Consider the following 18,719-nt stretch of genomic DNA (forward strand, 5'->3'; position numbering starts at 1 on the left):
GAACTTAAGTGTACCGCTAGGCGAAATGCCGCTAGGCGATAACTTCAACAAAATGGGTAGAATTTCATCAAGAACAAGATAAAATAAAGCGTCAAAAAGAGGAAGACATTAAAAAAAGAAAACTCGATAGAGAAAGAAAGCGAATGGAACAACAAGAACGAAAAAATAAGATCAGGCGACAGTATGAAATAAAGAGACCTAACAGAGACTTGAGTGAAAACCTGTCACTTTTTGAATTGAAGCTAAAACAAGGACAAGAAAGAAAAACATGCAAAAAACAAGAGAAAAAGTCAGAAAAGCGGAAGCGTGATAAAGATCAGAAAATCGAGCAACAGTATACAAAACGGTTTAACAGAGATGATTCCTCAAGTACGGATGAAAATCTGTCTCTATTTGAACTGAAACTACAAGGACAAAAAAAGAAAACATACGAAAAATAAGAAAAATGGTCAGATATGACGAAGTGTAATAATGCTCAAAAAATCGAAGAATCGGACGAAGAAAGAGTTAAGAATAAAATTTCCCCTAAATGGTCATCAATAAGTTTAGAAAAATCAACATCAAATTTTGACTTAAGTGTTCCTTTTGTTAAAGGTGATTATGTTCTGGTAAACTATGATTATTCACATTATCCTGGCCTAATAAAGGCTGTTAAAAATAATGAATATAAAGTAAATGCTCTCCATAGTACATTTATTTATTTATCGTATGGCAAACACATGGTACAATAAAAGTAATATGTATACAAATATACACAAAAGAATATAGAAAAACATGTACAACACTCAAAATTATAAACAAAATATATACACTGACAGAGGTAAAGATAAAAAACATCCATAGTACAAAAAAGAACACTTGGAAGTGGCCGTCACCACCTGAGTAATTTGGTATTACTCGGATAAAATTGTGAAAAAAATTGCTGTTCCAATACCTCAAAGCGCTGAAGGGACTTTTGTTATTAATATGTAAATGCAGCATAATGTTTTTATATTATACTCTTACCTGATTATGTTTATTAAAAGCTTATGTTTATTTAAACTTGAATTTTTGTAAAGCTTCATTTAATAAATACAAGGTTCATTAACTGGTCTTTATGTGTTTATTCACTGACTTCTATCGTTCATTTACTAGATATTTCGCTTATTCGCCGAAAATTGAAATTTGTGAAACCGTATTATTTTATTTTTATGTCTAGGTAATATTTTCTCTTAATTTTTCAATTATAGATAGTTGCCTTTGTACCAGTTTTACCCCATATTATATAAAATAAAAAATCGTGATTTATTTAAAGTTAATACTTCGGTTAACTGTTCATTCACTGGTCGATTGACCCTAATGTATTTTAAAAAAATGTTGATATTATAATAAAAAAAAGTCAACTTAACAGGAGACTTTCTGATTTACCTACAGGAAGTAGAAAGTAATTTTAAAATTTTAACGAAATCTGTACTTCCCAATTATTCCGATGCAGAATTGCGACAGGAATTAAAAATGCTTCAGAGCAAATATCTTGAAGACATATCAGAAAATTTTCCAAATATGTTTGTTTTTAATATGTATGACAATTCTTATAATAATATAAAATTATTATCCTTATAATAATATAAAAAGTGTTCCTTTTTTATTAAAAGAAATAAAACAAACTTATTATTTGTTGAGGATGCAAGGGGCCCAAAAAATATTTCAACACAGGCCCGCGACTTCCTCCCTACGTCACTGCATCGATACTCATCATACAGTCTATAATTATTCATACATGGGGACCTTTCTGTTGTATGGAGGAAAGAGTATTTCCCAACAACTATTCTGACAACAGATGTTCATCCTTCGAAGAGTGGAAATCTTCCTCTTACGAGGATATACACTCCCGGTACGAGGGTATACACCCACAGGTGGAGGTTGGAGGATCTGTCACCATTTTCTCCGCTTCTTTAACATGGTCTTTCCTTAGACGTCATACCGGTGTTGTCCCGAATATATAATGGAAGATATATCTCTCTTTCTCTATTGCCATCTTGATTTTGAGGTCAGTTCCTATTGTAAGGACCTGACTATGGCCCTCCTCCCTCGAGTTGATGACTCGCCAACTCCATGTCCTTATATTGGAGTTTTGGCAAAGCTGGTGATACGTCTCTGCTCGCCTCCCGGTGTTGGAGGGCTTTCCATCCTGGCTTTTTCTCTACTTGTCGGAGCAGAGGTAAGAGTTCCTTGTTCTCTCTTGCCCTTTGGTGGAGATGCACCAGGTAGTTTCTTGGTTTCTTTACACTCCCCGTTTTCGAGTAGTATTTTAGCTTTTACTTCTTCTGGAGCAAATCCTTCGTGGAGCAGTCGGAGGTATCTCCGTACTCCCGCTCAGCTGAAATCTACTCTCGACGGGTCATCTAGCTCGCCTGGTTGACCCAGGCAGTGTAGAGAAAACGGTAGCTTACCTATGTAGTCTGTTGGGTCTAGGGGTAGGCTCCCGACCCTCACTAGACGTGGTAGCCTGTGTAGATAACAGATTATTTCCTTGATATTATTATTTTTATATTATTAACAGATTATTTCCTATTTTCTTTACGTAAAGTCGATGTTTTCGGTTAGTCTTGGATACGACCCTTTTAACATGATGTTGTAAAACAAACATCACAATCAATATAATTATCATATTTCTCAATAAAAGCAGACACCAGACAATTTTTTATCCATCTCTCTTTATTTTTAGTAGAAAAAGGTAACTTCCATTATATTCTCTTTTTGTTCTTTATTTTTTTAATATTAAATTTTAAGTGTTTTCTTAAAACTCGGGCGGTTTATTTCAATAACAAAAATAACTAAGTGTTTAAAAATTATATAAGCAAGATTATCATGAACGGGCAGAATACCTACAGAACAGACCAGAAAAGAGCTACAGATTTTCAGGTAGAGGTTGGGTCGCAATTAAGGAAAATTATTAATTAAAGTATATGTGTAGTATATTTGTGAAGATAACATCATAAAGACAAAACATTAAATATACGCCCCAAAGAGTCGGTGCACTTTTTATCCAAGTTCTGCCTACCGCTTAATTTAATTATCTTGGTTATAATTATAAGATAGTCATGCTACCCAGAACAAATAAATGATGAATCTGAAAAGAGTTGTCACACCTTTATACCACTTGTGGAGGCTGGTCTTGTGCAAGTGTCAGCTAACTTCCCTTTGGGGTAGGTCCCTTGGAACTTGCACAGGTAATGCTCTCAGTGTTGTAGAGGGTTTCCCTCCAGCTTCACCGCAAGGGTGATAGAAAGTTACAAAACAGCGAGATGCTCCTAAGATCCAGCCAAAGTGCTACAGGGGACTCCCCCTACCACCTGACTAAGACTAGGAGCTTCCCCACCAACGACAAGGTCTTACATCTCCTAGAGGAAGTAGGCCAATCTAAGGTTAATCCTATGGCGAAAATGTATTCAACCATTTCTAAAGAATTTTCTGAGCTTAAATTTTGTGTACAGGGTTGTTCACCACATACGACACGGAGTATTGTAGCTAAACGATTAGATTTTTACAAATTGTAAGTTTTGGGTTCGTTGAAGGACTATTAGAGCTACAATTTAAAAATATTTTTGCAAGATACAGAGTGTCCCAAATAAATAAAAAATATCAAAGTTGTATTTTTTTAAATGGAATACATATTGATAAAGGTCTATTACATTTAAACTTTACCGTTTTTGAAATATTTTCAATTTTGTGAAATTACAGTCAAAATTTTAAGGCTTCATTTCTCCAAGTGTATCAAAGTTTTTAATACTAAATATTTACTGAAGTTTATTTATTGATCAGATATTGTGTTGCAATAATAAAAATTATACTATCTTGTACAAAGTGTCTAAAATTTTATTTGAAATAATTACTAGCTTTAAACGGTAATAACTTGTTTAATTTAAATGGAACGCTCTGCATATTTTATGAGAATCAGATGCACAATTTAATTGTCTATCAGATTGTATTATACCGTTTTTTACCTATCTCTTCAAGTTTCCTTGGAAAAGGCATTTTTTTGTAATTTAGAACTCATTTATCAATATACCCATGGAATACTGACATCTTAGATTATTTTTAAAGATGTACCAAATTTTAGAGTACAGATACTAATATTGTCGATATAGTTTGGTTATTTCATTAAAAAATAAAAAAACTGTTTAAATATTTGTTAAAGAGGACCAATTAATATGATTCCAGTATTCAAACTACATTAATTGACTGTTTGCGTTGATTAATAATAATTGCTCCAAATACTAAAAAACTGAATTTTGTATGTGTATTAGACAGTGTGGTAAAAAGTAACACCTTAAACATGATATTTCATTTTTTGACAAATGCTTATTTATAACAACAGAGACGTTCATTTTCATAACTTATTATTATATTGATTTCTCATTCAAATCCACATTTATTTGGAATAATTTATTAACAAACATAATTAAGTATGTAATTAATTAGTATTTGGGCGGTATATTTAATTAATGGTATACTCTTTTATAAAGATTTAAATAGTTTTCTTTTTGCATACAAATGGGCTAGTAATGTTATCATTTTGCTAAAAACGATATTATTACTAGCCTGTACATTTTGTACATTTGTTACTTTAAAAACAATCTTAAATGTCAATATTCCATGGGTATATTGATAAATGAGGTCTAAATTATCAGAAAATGCATTTTCTACGAAAACTTGAAGGGATAGGTAAAAAGTTGTATAATACAATTTGATAGACAATTAAATTGTGCATCTGATTCTCCTAAAATATACAGGGCGTTCCATTTAAATTAAACAAGTTATTGCCGTTTAAAGCTAGAAATAATTTAAAATAAATTTTTAGACACTCTGTATGAGGTAGTATTATTTTTATTATTGCAACACAATAACTGATCAATAAATAGACTTCAGTAAATATTTAGTATTAAAAACTTTAATACCCTTGGAGAAATAAAGCCTTAAAATTTTGACTGCAATTTCACAAAACTGAAAATATTTCAAAAACGGTAAGGTTTAAGAGTAATAAACCTTAATCAAATTTACCTTTATTTTAATCATAGAAACTAAAAATGTATTAATATACAGGGCGTTCTATTTAAAAAAATACAACTTTGATATTTTTTATTTATTTGGGACACTCTGTATCTTGTAAAATTATTTTTAAATTGTAGCTCTTATAGTCCTTCAACAAACCCAAAACTTACAATTTGTAAAAATCTAATCATTTAGCTACAATGCTCCGTGTCGTATGTAGTGAACAACCCTATATAAGGTATTCTACTGTGGGGAATTTTCCTCCTCCTCGAGCTTACGCTTATCTTTAGAAACTTTTGATACATATCAGTCCAATTCTAGAAGAAACATTTAAAATCATATCCAAAATTGTAGAAGGTAGTTTTTGAATGTCTATGCCTATACAGATTTCAAAAATAGAAAGTTTATTTATCAAATCTCTTTATTTGGATGGATATCATTTCATATTCCTTCATTCCCATAATATGTAGATATTAAATTTAATAAAATAATTCTTGCAAAAAATATTTTAGAATAAAATTAGCACCAGTACTACTTATAAAGCACAGAAAATATAGAATTAACTATAGGAAGCTTTATAGCTTCAAGGATATAATTATAAAACAACTAACATTATCATCCATATAAAATAATTTATTAACAACAATAAATAATAACAAAACTCAACAATTAAAATAAAAACAATAATGTCATAAATATATTGCACATGGCCCCGTAGTAGACTATATTCTTGAGTAAAAATTAACAATTATTTTAATTAACAATTAAAAAATTGACTAGTTGATATTATAATAGTAGAATATTTACATTTAGATGTGTAACCAGTAAATAAAAATTAATTATCAAAAAGTTTTTTTTAATATGCCACTCTGAGATATTTTTAAATTATTTATCAAGAGTATTTTCAAGCTTAATTAATTGATTTTCAGACTAAATACTCATAAAAACTAAAAGGTTTTTGCTATATACTGGATCACAATTTGAAAAGCAGCAATCGAGAATATTATTAGATAAAAAATAGTATAACGAGGATCTCAAATGCGCAAACATATGCAATTTGAGGAAACGATAAAATAAAAATTGTTTACTGATAATATGGGGCTCATTAATAGATGATAACACGCACAAAGATATAGAATCAAAATGAACGAAGAATTGTATGACCTGTATAGAGATCCTGATATTGTGCGCCAAATGAATTCCCGGTGATTACATGACACATCCAAAGACAACCAAATGGTAGATGAGTGAAGCTAGTAAGGCAATCCAGCCAATCTAACCCTAAAGGTCGAAGACTATGGCCAAGCCCCCCCTAAAATCTATAAATTGGGTTAAATTTTAGACTTTTGGGTTAAAAATGGCTCACTAAAAACATATTCTACATTACTTTTTATGTGGCTCCCCTATAAAATAAATTCCTGTATCCGCCCCTGTACAAGATGGAGAGATAACATCGAGAACGATCTTAAGACTCATGATGGACCCAGCAGGGCTTGGAGACTTATTGCACAGGATGAGTCAACGATAAAGTCTATTATCTCATTTGTTTCGAGGTTTACAAAAAAATATATATATATATAAAAGTTATAGGGACGATTAAGATACATATTTGAAAATGATTATAGAGCATACAGGGTGCTTCAAATAAGTGTGCCGAATATAACATATGTTTTTTTAAATGTCCTCTTTTTATTTTATTTTTAGATTCTGCGTAAATTTCTATAACTTTTTTATATATAATGTTATATACCCAAAATTAATAGTTTTGTAATATTTAAATTTGTTTAAACAAATGTTAGATTGCAATTGTCAGTGATGGTGATGCCACTGTTTTTGAAGGTGGACAACTAAAATTTGGTAGGAGAATTTTATAGAGATATAGAAAAAGATTTATGTAAAGATATTTTAGTTAAATGCTACATCATCTCTATAAAACTCTCCTACTAAATTTTGGTATTCCAACTTCAGAAACAATGGCACCACTGACAATTTCTTACGAAGCTGCAATTTAACATTTATTTAAACAAATTTAAATATTACAAAAACTATTTGTTTTATTTAATTAGAAACTAAAAATAAAATAAAAAATAGGGTGTTGTATTTAAAAAAAAAATATGTTATATCCGCCACACTTTTTTGAAGCACCTTGTATACTCTATAATAATTTTAAAATGTGTATCTTAACCTTTCCTATAACTTTTATATTTAACATTTTTTTGTAAACCTCGAAACAAATGAGATAATGGACTTTACTCTGTCGTTGACTCACCCTGTACAGTCAGCTAAAACCCACGAAGGGTTGAAGAGCTACGGTGTAAGTAATTAAGTTCTCAAATACATATAGGGGAAATCAGTCTTTTCCCTCTAATTCCTTCTATAGTATTTTTACTAAGAAATATTTTCGATTACTCCTTTTCAAGTTATCACCTTGTATACTATTAAATATCATCTATGGTTTATTTATGGCGAGCATCTTCGACGACAGGTTCTTCACGTTGCTGAGGAGGAAGGTAAGTGTGTCTAGCAACGGTATCGTAGCTAACTCTGGCATGGTATCCATGGTTGTCTACGTAATAGTCCACCTTCTGTCTTCTTCCATCAGGTAGCAAGACGAAATAATGCCCTTTAGTATTCTCACCGTCTCTCTCTTCTTCGTGACCAAAGTCGTTGCCGGTTTGTTCATCAACTACTCTGTATCCGAAAGCGTACTTGGCAGCATATTGAGGCACCTAAAACAGTAAAGAAAATAGTAGCATTAGAAGGACAGTAACTCTTAGCCTGAAAAGTTGAACATGATACCCATTAACTTTCTTTGGGGGAGTTACAACTACCTACACTATGACGATAGGAAAACGCTGAATCAAAAAATTGCTGTATACCGGGTGCGTCTCAAAAGTGGCTCACCCCTATAACTTTTTTATTTTTTCAGATAAAACAATGAGATTTGATATGTTAGTATGTGACATAAATTAGGATTGAATGACATATTCAATTGTTTGCGGTCACTTCCGGTTTCACAGAAAATTACTACAACTTTTGATTTTTAAAAGGCACCCTGGGTATTTTTTTACTTTATTTGATAGAAAATGACACTCTGAATAGAATGACATATCACATGTCAACTTTTGACATTTTCGCATATGGTTTATTTGAAACTGAAACATGCGGTTCATAGCGACAAATTGACTCGAAATACCAAGTGTGTGGTATCAAATTATTCGTAAAAAATGCTTTTTCCAAATATGCTAAAATGATCCACCCTCGTTCGATTTGAAAAAAATGAGATATAGTTAAAAATACGATTTGGGCATAACCGGTCAGGACAGGACACACGATCAACTCTATTTTTCTAAGGCTCCTTGCTTAAAAATTAGTGTTTTTAACACACTCTATATTAAAATTTAAAATACAATTTGTTTCTGAGCGAATATGTCAAAAGCTGACATATATTATGATGTCACTCTATTCGGAGTGTCATTTTCTATCGAATAGAGTAAAAAAATTGGCGCCGGGAGGCACGTATAGCCGGCGGCTATACGTGCCGCCCATACGTTTTTTTTTCTCAAATCATCTCAAAAATTGCGACTTTGACTGATTTTGATGTTATTACAAATTTTGTTGCAAATATAATTCGTAATCTTCAATTGAAAACCGCGTTTCGCTAGCTACTGTAATTTTGGAGTTACGATTTTTATCATTTTTAACCCCCTCCCATACCCCCTTACCAACTCCCCACTCCCACCAAAAACTAATGGCCAGATTCTCGGGTGCCACAGTATTTTTGTGCCAAATTTGGTTAAAATGAGTTTAGCGGTTTTTGAGTTATCGTGTTACAGACGGACAGACGGACAGACAGACAGACAGACACCATGAAAATATTTTGTATTTAGGTCATTTATGACCCAAATAACTCATTTTGAGTGAAATTAAAAAAACTTTTTTTTTGCCGATCTTAATAGCCTAAATACCTGTCGGTATGGTCGGCTAAAAATACCGAGGGTGCCGTTTAAAAATGAATACGTCAATCAATCCTAATTTATGTCATATACTAACATACTCATCAACAAAAAAGTTATAGGGGTGAGCCACTTGAGACGCACCCGGTATATCAGTTCAAAAAGTTTTATAATCAAAATTTTAATTGCATTAGAAGTTTTTAACTCAATTGATCAATGTAAAAAATTTAAATCCAATTGATCAATGAATTTTCTGATGGCCAGTTAAAGAGTGTTATTGTTGATTTGTCTCTTTTGCGAATCGAGTGGAGGGTTTTTAGTGTGGAAACCACTCTTAAACTGTATGATAAAATGACTATTTATTAATTAACGTGTTAAAATTGTTATTTTTAATAATTAATCAACCAAGTTGAAATACCTAATTAAGAAGGACTTTACGGAGAGCTGAAAGCAGCGAACGATAATAGAAATCAAGATTCCTTTAATCAGTACTAGAATAATTATTTAATGCTGCTTAATTAATGAAAATTAATAAATATACTGCGTGAGGTAGATAATTATTCTTTTCATATTTTAACTACAACCACAATAATTGCTGCCTGAAGAAGCTTAGCGTTAAGTCCGGTGATGGGATATACACAGTCCTTGTAAAAAATTGCTTCTTAAAATAATACAATTTTCGATTGAAAAAGATAAAAAATGTATACAGGGTATCCTTAAAAATTATATTTTTAAGATTAAGGTGTTAAAAATTATATTTTTTAAGAGAATAAAGTACTCTTAGTTCTAACTTTTTAATGAAATGCAATTTAAGAAAATTGTTTAAAATCGTCCGAAAATTGTTTAAAATCATATCTTCAAAGATATTAATTTTTATTAAGTTTGGAGAAAAATATTTTTTTAAGGTCGATTTAAATTTTCATGCCAAATAATGAGCCACCCTCGTTCCATTTGATAAAATAAGTTTTTCTTAAAAATACCATTTGGGCATCTTTTAACCGGCTAGGACAAGATACAAAAAACATTAGACGATCAAATCTATTTTTCCAAGGCTCCTTGATTGAAAATTAGTGTTTTAACACCGCCATGGCACTGTAGACTGATACTTAAAATACGTTTTTTTTTGGCGATAATGTCAAAAGTTGACATATGATATGTCTTTCTATTCAGAGTGTCATTTTTTATCGAACAAAGTAAAAAAATACCGAGGAGTAATTTAAAAATAAAAAGTTGAAGTATGACTTGAGCTTTTCGAATCAGTGTAGTAAAGTATATCAAATGTCAATGTTTAAGCTAAAATCAATATATTCTCTTAAGAACCAACTTGACGAATTTACTAAGCGACATCTAGTCAAAACTCTGATTTATCCTCATATTGATTATTGCAGTCAAGTATATTATGCATTCTTACCCAAATATAATAAGCAAAAAATACAAAGAATCCAGAACGCCGGTATGAGATTTGTGTGCAATTTATCTTATCGAGATCATTAGAGATTGGAATATTTGTATGTGATGGTAATATGTAAAATATTTAAAAACAAAATCCCCATTTACTTAATAAAATTAATTGTTAACAGATCTCAAATTCATAATGTGGAACATTAGAGTTAATTCTTTTATAGTCCTCCAGCACACTACATCAAAATATAAAGATTGTTTTTTCTATAGGGCTCCTATCCTACTTGAGTTTGCCATTGGTACAGTTTAAAAGTAATGTAAGATCTGAAATTGGAATGTCACCATTATTTTAATTAATACCTTAGTTTTATAATCTTAGTTTAAATTTTGTGTTTTAATGTAATATTTAGGTTAAATCTAGAAAACATGTTTTTTATTCATTTTCATAAGGTAGAGTGGAAGATTGGGTAACACCAAATCTCCAACCTTTTGGTGGAATGATTAATTATTATTGCCTTCAATTTGTTATACGTTTGTACTTTTTTTACATTTGCACAATAAACATTATTATTATTATTCATTATTATTAATTCATGGACGCCCACCTTACTGAAAAAATATTAGTTGTAATTTATGTTATAGATTCTACTAAATGTAAACATTCCTTGGTCTATTAGTTCCACAATCTTTACAACTTGTCATATTACATGTCGTGACGTCTACAGCTTGTTATTCTTAACGTTTCTACTACAACCTTGACATTGATATAAAAGCAAAAACGCACAGGTTCATATAAGTCGCTATTCGTTACATTTAATTGATCGTTCCATACCAGCCAATCCATTACGTTCTTGCAAAAAGATATAAATAAGAAAACGCGTAGAGAGGGACAGTTTTCACTTTAAGTATTCATAGCAATAAAAGAAGACGTTACGAAGATTGTAGCTCATAACCAGACAGACTTGCCTACCCGTTTTATCTATTTTAGTCGTGAATTGACAGTTGTTTCGATATTTAAAGCCATTTTTATCAGGAAAAATAAACGAGAAGAACTGTTTGAGTATAAGTTTATTACGAATAGACATAATTTATTATCACACGAATTACAAGTTGATTATTTTAATGGTTGAATTTGTTTTTGCAAGGCTTTGTAATGGATGCTATAAAGATTATTGTTGATTAGTGGTATGAATAAATATTTAGAGATCAATTTTAATTAAAACAATTATTAGATTGGTTCTTGTAAAAGTATATAAATATTTTAAAATTCATATGAAAGTAATATAAATAAATAATTAGTTTTTTTATACAAGTTGCTTCAAAAAAAACATGTGTATCATCTCTCGTGGGGTCATTCCTTACGGAAAAATAACATTTATTTATATATCAACATAGGTCCGATTCTGCTTTGTTTCGTAGCTGCAGGGGGTTAAATCTTAATTTTTTTCGATTATTGTAATTTTCTTCCAAGTTCTTTTAGTAATTCGAATGAAATTTTGAGGGTAGAAGTTGCTAAAAGTGCGACATCCTTTAATGCTAAAAAAGTGTCGACATATTCACCAGACATTAATATGGGTTATCACTGGAATTTTTTTCGAAAAAAAATGTGCGCCACTGATTTTTAGCCGACCATACCAATAGGCTATTAAGATCGGCAAAAAAAAGTTTTTTTAATTTTACTCAAAATGAATTATTTGGGTGACTAAATGATCTAAATGACCTAAATACAAAATATTTTCTCATGGTGTCTGTATGTCTGTAACACGATAACTCAAAACCCACTAAACCGATTTTAACCAAATTTGACATAAAAATACTGTGGCACCCGAGAATCTGACCATTAGTTTTTGGTGAGGGTGGGGCGTTGGTAAGGGGGTATGGGAGGGTGTTAAAAATTTTACAAAATCATAACTCCAAAATTACAGTAGCTAGCGAAACGCGGTTTTCAATTTAAGATTAGGAATAATATTTGCAACAAAATTTGTAATAACATCAAAATCAGTCAAAGTCGCCGTTTTTGAGATAAAAAAAAATTGGAAAAATTCCTTTACTTTGAAACTAAAAGAACTGCCTACCAACTTTTTATTAACATATTTTAATATGGGTGGCTATACGTGCCTCCCGGCGCCAATTTGTTTTCTCGTTAGCAAAATCGTGTAGACCGTTTAATGGCGATTAAAATTTGTCTCTTCATAATATTTTGTCGATTTCGGCCACGTTGGTGAGAAAAACGCAATTTTATTAATTGAACAGTGGAAATACGAATGGGTGTAAGTTGCAAAATTATTTTTCCAAATAAATGAGCAAAACACAGTAGAGCTGAAAATAATAAATTTTTAAAATACTTTTTAAAATACATATAATATGTACAGGGTGGCTCCTCTCATACGCCGCGGAGGCTCCAAGGAGAACGGGAGTTTGTATTAAAATGAAATTTTGTGAGCATACGGGTTAATTTAGAGCACTTTTTAAAAATATAGAGAGTTCTACAGGGTGTCCCCAAAAAAAGTTACATATCAAAGTTGTGTTTTTTGTAATGGAGCACCCTATATATTAATTGATTTTCGGTTTCTGGGAGAAAAATAAAGGTGAGTTTTATAAGAAAAGTATATGACTAAAATGTAAGGTTTTTCACGTATTTAACATTATCTAGAAATAAAGAACAATTTTTAAATTACAATAAAAGCTACCTAAACTGGAATTTACCCGGTATAGCCTAATATGTAGTTAAATTAACTATTGTACTTTAAATCAAATTAAAACTTGATCCAAAAAGTTATACAAGGTGAGACAAAATTAATATTGAACATTGGTCACTTTTAAAAGCATGTTAATCTCTTATTTTAAATAGAACACCCAGTATATTATTCCGATATTCAATGGAGAATTCATGTCTCTTCAAAATACTATTAAGGTTGCCTACCCCTAAAACAAATATTTTCCTAGATATTTTCATTTACATGATTTGACCTGAGTAGATCTTTATTATTTGGTAAAATCTAGATGGCTGTGATATGTCTGACGTTACTTCAACATAGTTATCTAATTAGTCCAACTTTAACAACTAGTTATCATTTTGTGTCAATTAAAACAAAAAAAATTCTCAGAAATTTGCCGAAAATGCATACTTATCCTACATCAGAGAGAATTGATATGATTCTATTAGTTGGTGAATGCAGTGTGCGTTCACCAATTAATATAATACTTAAATTCTCTTGATTTTATCTAGTCTGCGTTTTTTTATGGGGATATGTTAAAGACAGTGTTTAAAAACTCGACCAACTCCAACTAGTATCGACAACATGAGAGAAATTATTGTAGCTGCTTTTCGAGGTAGAACTCCACATATGCCTTTTAAAATGGAAAGATTTTTGAAAAGACAACAATTTTATACAGTTAACAAGAAAGGAAGCATTTTTAGCATTTGATTTCATCTAACTAATTTTTGTCGCATAATTATAGGTTTATATCTAGTTTTAATTCTGTAATAATTAAAATATGTTTTAAACGTGTATCTTTTTATTACCTTTGAGTACTGAATACTCAACAATCTCTAATTTTTGTTAAATTAACAAAAGTTATATCACACAGCCACCTAGATTTTTTCAAATAATAAAGATTTACTGACGCAAAATCATAAAAATTAAAATATCTGGGAAAATCTTTGTCCGAAAAAAAAATTTCTCATTGAACACCGGAAAAATATACTGGGTGTTCCATTTAAAATAAAGGAGTAACTTGCTTTTAAAGGTGACTAATGTTCCATATTAATTTTGTCTCACCCTGTATAACTTTTCGGGTCAAATTTCAATTTGGTTTAACATACAATGGTTACTGTAATTAAATATCAGGCTATACAAGGTCAACTAAAATTTAGGTAGCTGTTATCGAAATTTAAAATTTACTCAAAAAATCATAAAAATTAAAATATCTGGGAAAATCTTTGTCTGAGGGGTAGGAAACCTTAATAATATTTTGAAGATATATAAATTTCTCATTGAACACCGGAAAAATATACTAGGTGTTCCATTTAAAATAAAGGAGTAACTTGCTTTTAAAGGTGACTAATGTTCCATATTAATTTTGTCTCATCCTGTATAACTTTTCGGGTCAAATTTCAATTTGGTTTAACATACAATGGTTACTGTAATTAAATATCAGGCTATACAAGGTCAACTAAAATTTAGGTAGCTGTTATCGAAATTTAAAATTTACTCTTCATTTTCACAAAATGTGAAATATGTCAAAATCCTTAGATTTTTGGTATATGTTTCTTTAATATAACTCACCTTTATTTTTTCCTAGAATCCGAAAATCAATTAATATATAGGGTGTTCCATTAGAAAAAACACAACTTTGATGTGTAACTTTTTTGGGGACACCCTGTATAAGTCTATATATTTTTATAAAATGCTTTCAGTTAACCTACATATGCTACCAAAATTTTATTTCGATATATATATTACTGTTCTCCTTGGAGCTTCCGCGGCGTATGAAAGGCGCCACCCTGTATATCTTACAGTTAAAGTCCGAGGTCCGGTTAATGTCGACATTAACAGGTTAATGTTTGGGTTTGGTTATGTTTTTGGTTGTTTTGTTGTGTGTTATTCTCGAGATAAACCGAGTAATGTCGACATTAAACGGACATCGAACCTTAACCGTAACATATACATAAAAAATAGACGTTTTCGCTTGGCACTTGTAACTTTTGTTAAGACATGCAGCATGGTATTTATTATGTTTCTAATTCAATAAGTTAATATTGAAAAATTTGGCACTCACCCCGTTTTGTATTTCCACTCAATTTGCCTTAATCCAGGTCGAAAGGCAAATTTTAAAATGTTTAATGGCATTAACTGGCTAAAGTGATAAGAACTCATTGATTCCTTATCAAGAAATGTGAAATAAAATTCCTATAAAAATGGATGCGAAAACGCATACCTAGTTTTAATGTTACAAGATGTTAGAACTTTTAAAAGATAGATCTTTTGTAATTATCTTAAATACCATTTTTTTTTAATTTGCTGTAAGTAGCACTGAAAATCAGTGTTATAAATTTAATAATAAATTAGACTAAATAAATAATATTAATTTTATTTTCATTTTAATATTATTACATAATTTTGCAAACAAGACAAAAGAAAGCTAGTGACGCACATGTTTCTTTAGAAAAATATTCCAGTGGTAACCCCATATGCAGTTCCTCATATAACGTTCCTCAGAACTTACGACCGAGAAAAATCAAAAAATCTTTCCTTGATTTGAGTAAAAACAATCTTCGGATTGTCACTGTGTTTCTAACAGGACATTGTCTCCTCAACGAATACCTCAGTAGGCTGAAGCTAAGAAACAACGGCATGCAGATTCTGGGGAGAAAATGGGGAAACTCCAGAACACCTTATCACTGAGTGCGCCGAGACGACGACCGTTCGTGCCATGTACTTTGGTACGGCTGATGTCGAAGATGGTAAGCTGGCCTCTGTGGAGCCGTCTCAGATACTAGCTTTTATTAAAGCCCTGAGACTGGTATGATGAGTTATAACTCGTTGTAACTCAAGAAAGGGGAACACGTACAGGGTGGGTCAAATTCGACGCTTTTAAATGGAAACATCCTTTTCTATAGGAGATAGACGAAAACTAATATCGGTGTCTGGAGCTCAATTTTCATCAAAAACATGATGGGTGAAAACCGCACATCAATATCTGTTACCGTTTCCGAGTTACGGGGTGTTTTTCAAAAATGTGCATTTTTAACAAATCGCTGTAACTTTTTTACTATGGAAAATTTTGTATTTCTATGAAAACATTTCCAAAGCACCTTTTTACGTAGAATTTAATGGTTTAAGTATATTATTTTTTAAATTAATAATTTAAGAGTTATCAACAGAAAAATTATTTTTTTATTTGGGACACCCTCTATATTTTTAATTAACTGAAAAGAATTTAAAATTACCTTTCCAAAAATATAGCACACTTGATATTTTGTTATAATCCCCTTCGAAATACAGAATCTTTAAAAGTTCGCCACTTTTAACTAGTAGGCTTTGGACCCCTTATTGATGATATGCCCTTAATGGAACACGAAAACATATTTTTCCAGCAAGACGACGCACCGCCTCTGAACGCTGAAGTTATCAGCAAATTTTTGCAGCCAATTTCAAGAATAATTGAATAGCTAACGAAGATCCCAGCCGTTGCCCGTCGAGGCCGCCTGACTTAGTGCCCATGGATCTAATCCGTATATATATATTATATATTCCGATATATATATATATATATATATATATATATATATATATATATATATATAGTATATATATATATATATATATATATATATATATATATATATATATATATATATATATTTTGCGGAAGAATAAAGGTTCCTTATTCTTCCGTATAATCTAGACAAGAATTAGAAATTCTTAGCAGTTATGAGAGGGTATCTTTCACCCCCACTGAGTTAATGAATTCCGCGAGAAATATTCAAAAAATGCCCCGTCTGTCCATAACAAAAGACGGTCGATATGTCGAACACCTGTAGCAAAATCTCATGCCTTGGTTTCCTATTTATTTTTATTGTTATTAGATATAGTTTAAATGTGTTGATGTTGGTTAAATATATTTTAAATTGTTATAAAATTCTGCATCTCCCATAGCAAATAATATTTTTGTTTTAATTGATGCTCACAGCTAGATTTTTTTTGCATTACAGCCGGTGCCGTTCAAAGCCTACTTATTTAAAGCAGGCGAATTTTTATATACTCTATATCTCGAAGAGGAATCGAGCAAAATATCAAGTGTGTTATATTTTTGGAAAGATAATTTTAAATTATTTTCAATAAATTAAAAACATACAGGGTGTCCCATATAAAAAATCAAATTTTCTGTTGATAATTCTTAAATTATTAATTTTAAAAAAATTATACTTAAACCATTAAATTTTACGTAAAAAGGTGCTTTGGGAATGTTTTCATGAAAATACAAAATTTTCCATAGTAAAAAAGTTACAGCGATTTGTTAAAAATGCATATTTTTGAAAACACCCCGTAACTCCGAAACGGTAACAACTATCGATATGTGGTTTTCACCATCATGTTTTTGACAAAATTTGAGCTCCAGACACCGATATTAGTTTTTGTCTATCTCCTATAGAAAAGGGTGTTTCCATTTAAAAGCGTTGAATTTGTGCCCCCTATGTATACATAGTACCTGTACACAATAGATCTGTAAGGTCGCGGTTATTAACTCCTCTTCTAAACATTCTACATTCTACCCAAATGCACGTCCCTGGTGAATCTGTCGACACTTTTTTTAGCAATAAAATGTATAACACTTAGAGAAACTTTTATCCACAAAATTTCATTAGAATCAATAAAAGTACTTGAAAGAAAATTATAATAACCTCCTATGGCTACAAAACAAATCAGAATCGGACCTATGTTGGTATAAAATATAAATCTTATTTTTAGGTAAGAAATCTCCCCACGAGAGCATATGTTTTTTCAAACACCCTGAATAATAAATTTGAAACATGGGTTCTAAATAACAATAAATAATTAATTAATATTCTTTTTTCCTTTTCAACATTCTTCTTGTTTGGGCGTTTTGGCTGTGGTTTTGGGGTCTTTTGCCGGTTTTTCATTAAATTTTCAAAATAAAAAAGACCGCAATCGCTATCCTAAATTTCCATCAGTAAATTAAGATTAATTTTGACATTTCAAATAAAAAATAAAGGTGTTTTTATTTAACCCCAAATTATTTATTACAAAATCACAAGCTCACTTCTTGTTGAACCGGAAATGACATTTATTTCTTTTTAAATGGTAAATTTTTGGTGCACCAATTTTTGCGATTTATTTGTTAAAAGAGAATATAATGGTAATCTACTCAATGTTTGTGGTCACCCGATATATTTGTTTAAAATTAAAAAACTTTTAAATTATTTTTATAACAACTCAATTTTAGCAGAATGTCCGAATTTGGACAAAACTTTTTCTAGAAATTCTTTATATCAGAAAAAACGATAAAAAATTAATGAAAATATGAATATTAAGTTCTAATTAGTAAATTTTTTTTTTCATTTTTTTAGCAATTCCCATTGATCTCGAATTTTTCATTTAATATGAAAAAATTAAAATTATTTTTAAATTCAAAGGTAGGGAAAAAGGGGGTTTCTACGCCAGAGGAGGAGGAGCAGCAACTTAATTATAAAGAGACTTATTTATAAAAATTTCTAAAATTAATTCAAATATAGGTAACTATTATCCATAGTATGTATAATACCATGCTGTTTATAGCAAAATAAAACACTAAATCACCACA

General features: G+C 30.6%; 1 protein-coding gene across 1 annotated transcript in view; it reads right to left on the reverse strand.

Moving 5' to 3' along the window:
- Window positions 1–7,245: 7,245 nt before the first annotated feature.
- The window catches only part of LOC115881433, a 33,500-nt gene continuing 22,026 nt past the window's right edge, over window positions 7,246–18,719 (reverse strand). Inside the window, exon 3 of the mRNA XM_030898905.1 lies at window positions 7,246–7,763. Coding sequence (XP_030754765.1) covers window positions 7,491–7,763 — 273 coding nt within the window. The 3' untranslated portion in view covers window positions 7,246–7,490. The remainder of the gene's footprint in view (window positions 7,764–18,719) is intronic.

Source organism: Sitophilus oryzae, unplaced genomic scaffold, assembly GCF_002938485.1.
Source record: "Sitophilus oryzae breed Bouriz unplaced genomic scaffold, Soryzae_2.0 scaffold_1720_pilon_pilon, whole genome shotgun sequence".
Lineage (NCBI taxonomy): Eukaryota > Metazoa > Arthropoda > Insecta > Coleoptera > Curculionidae > Sitophilus > Sitophilus oryzae.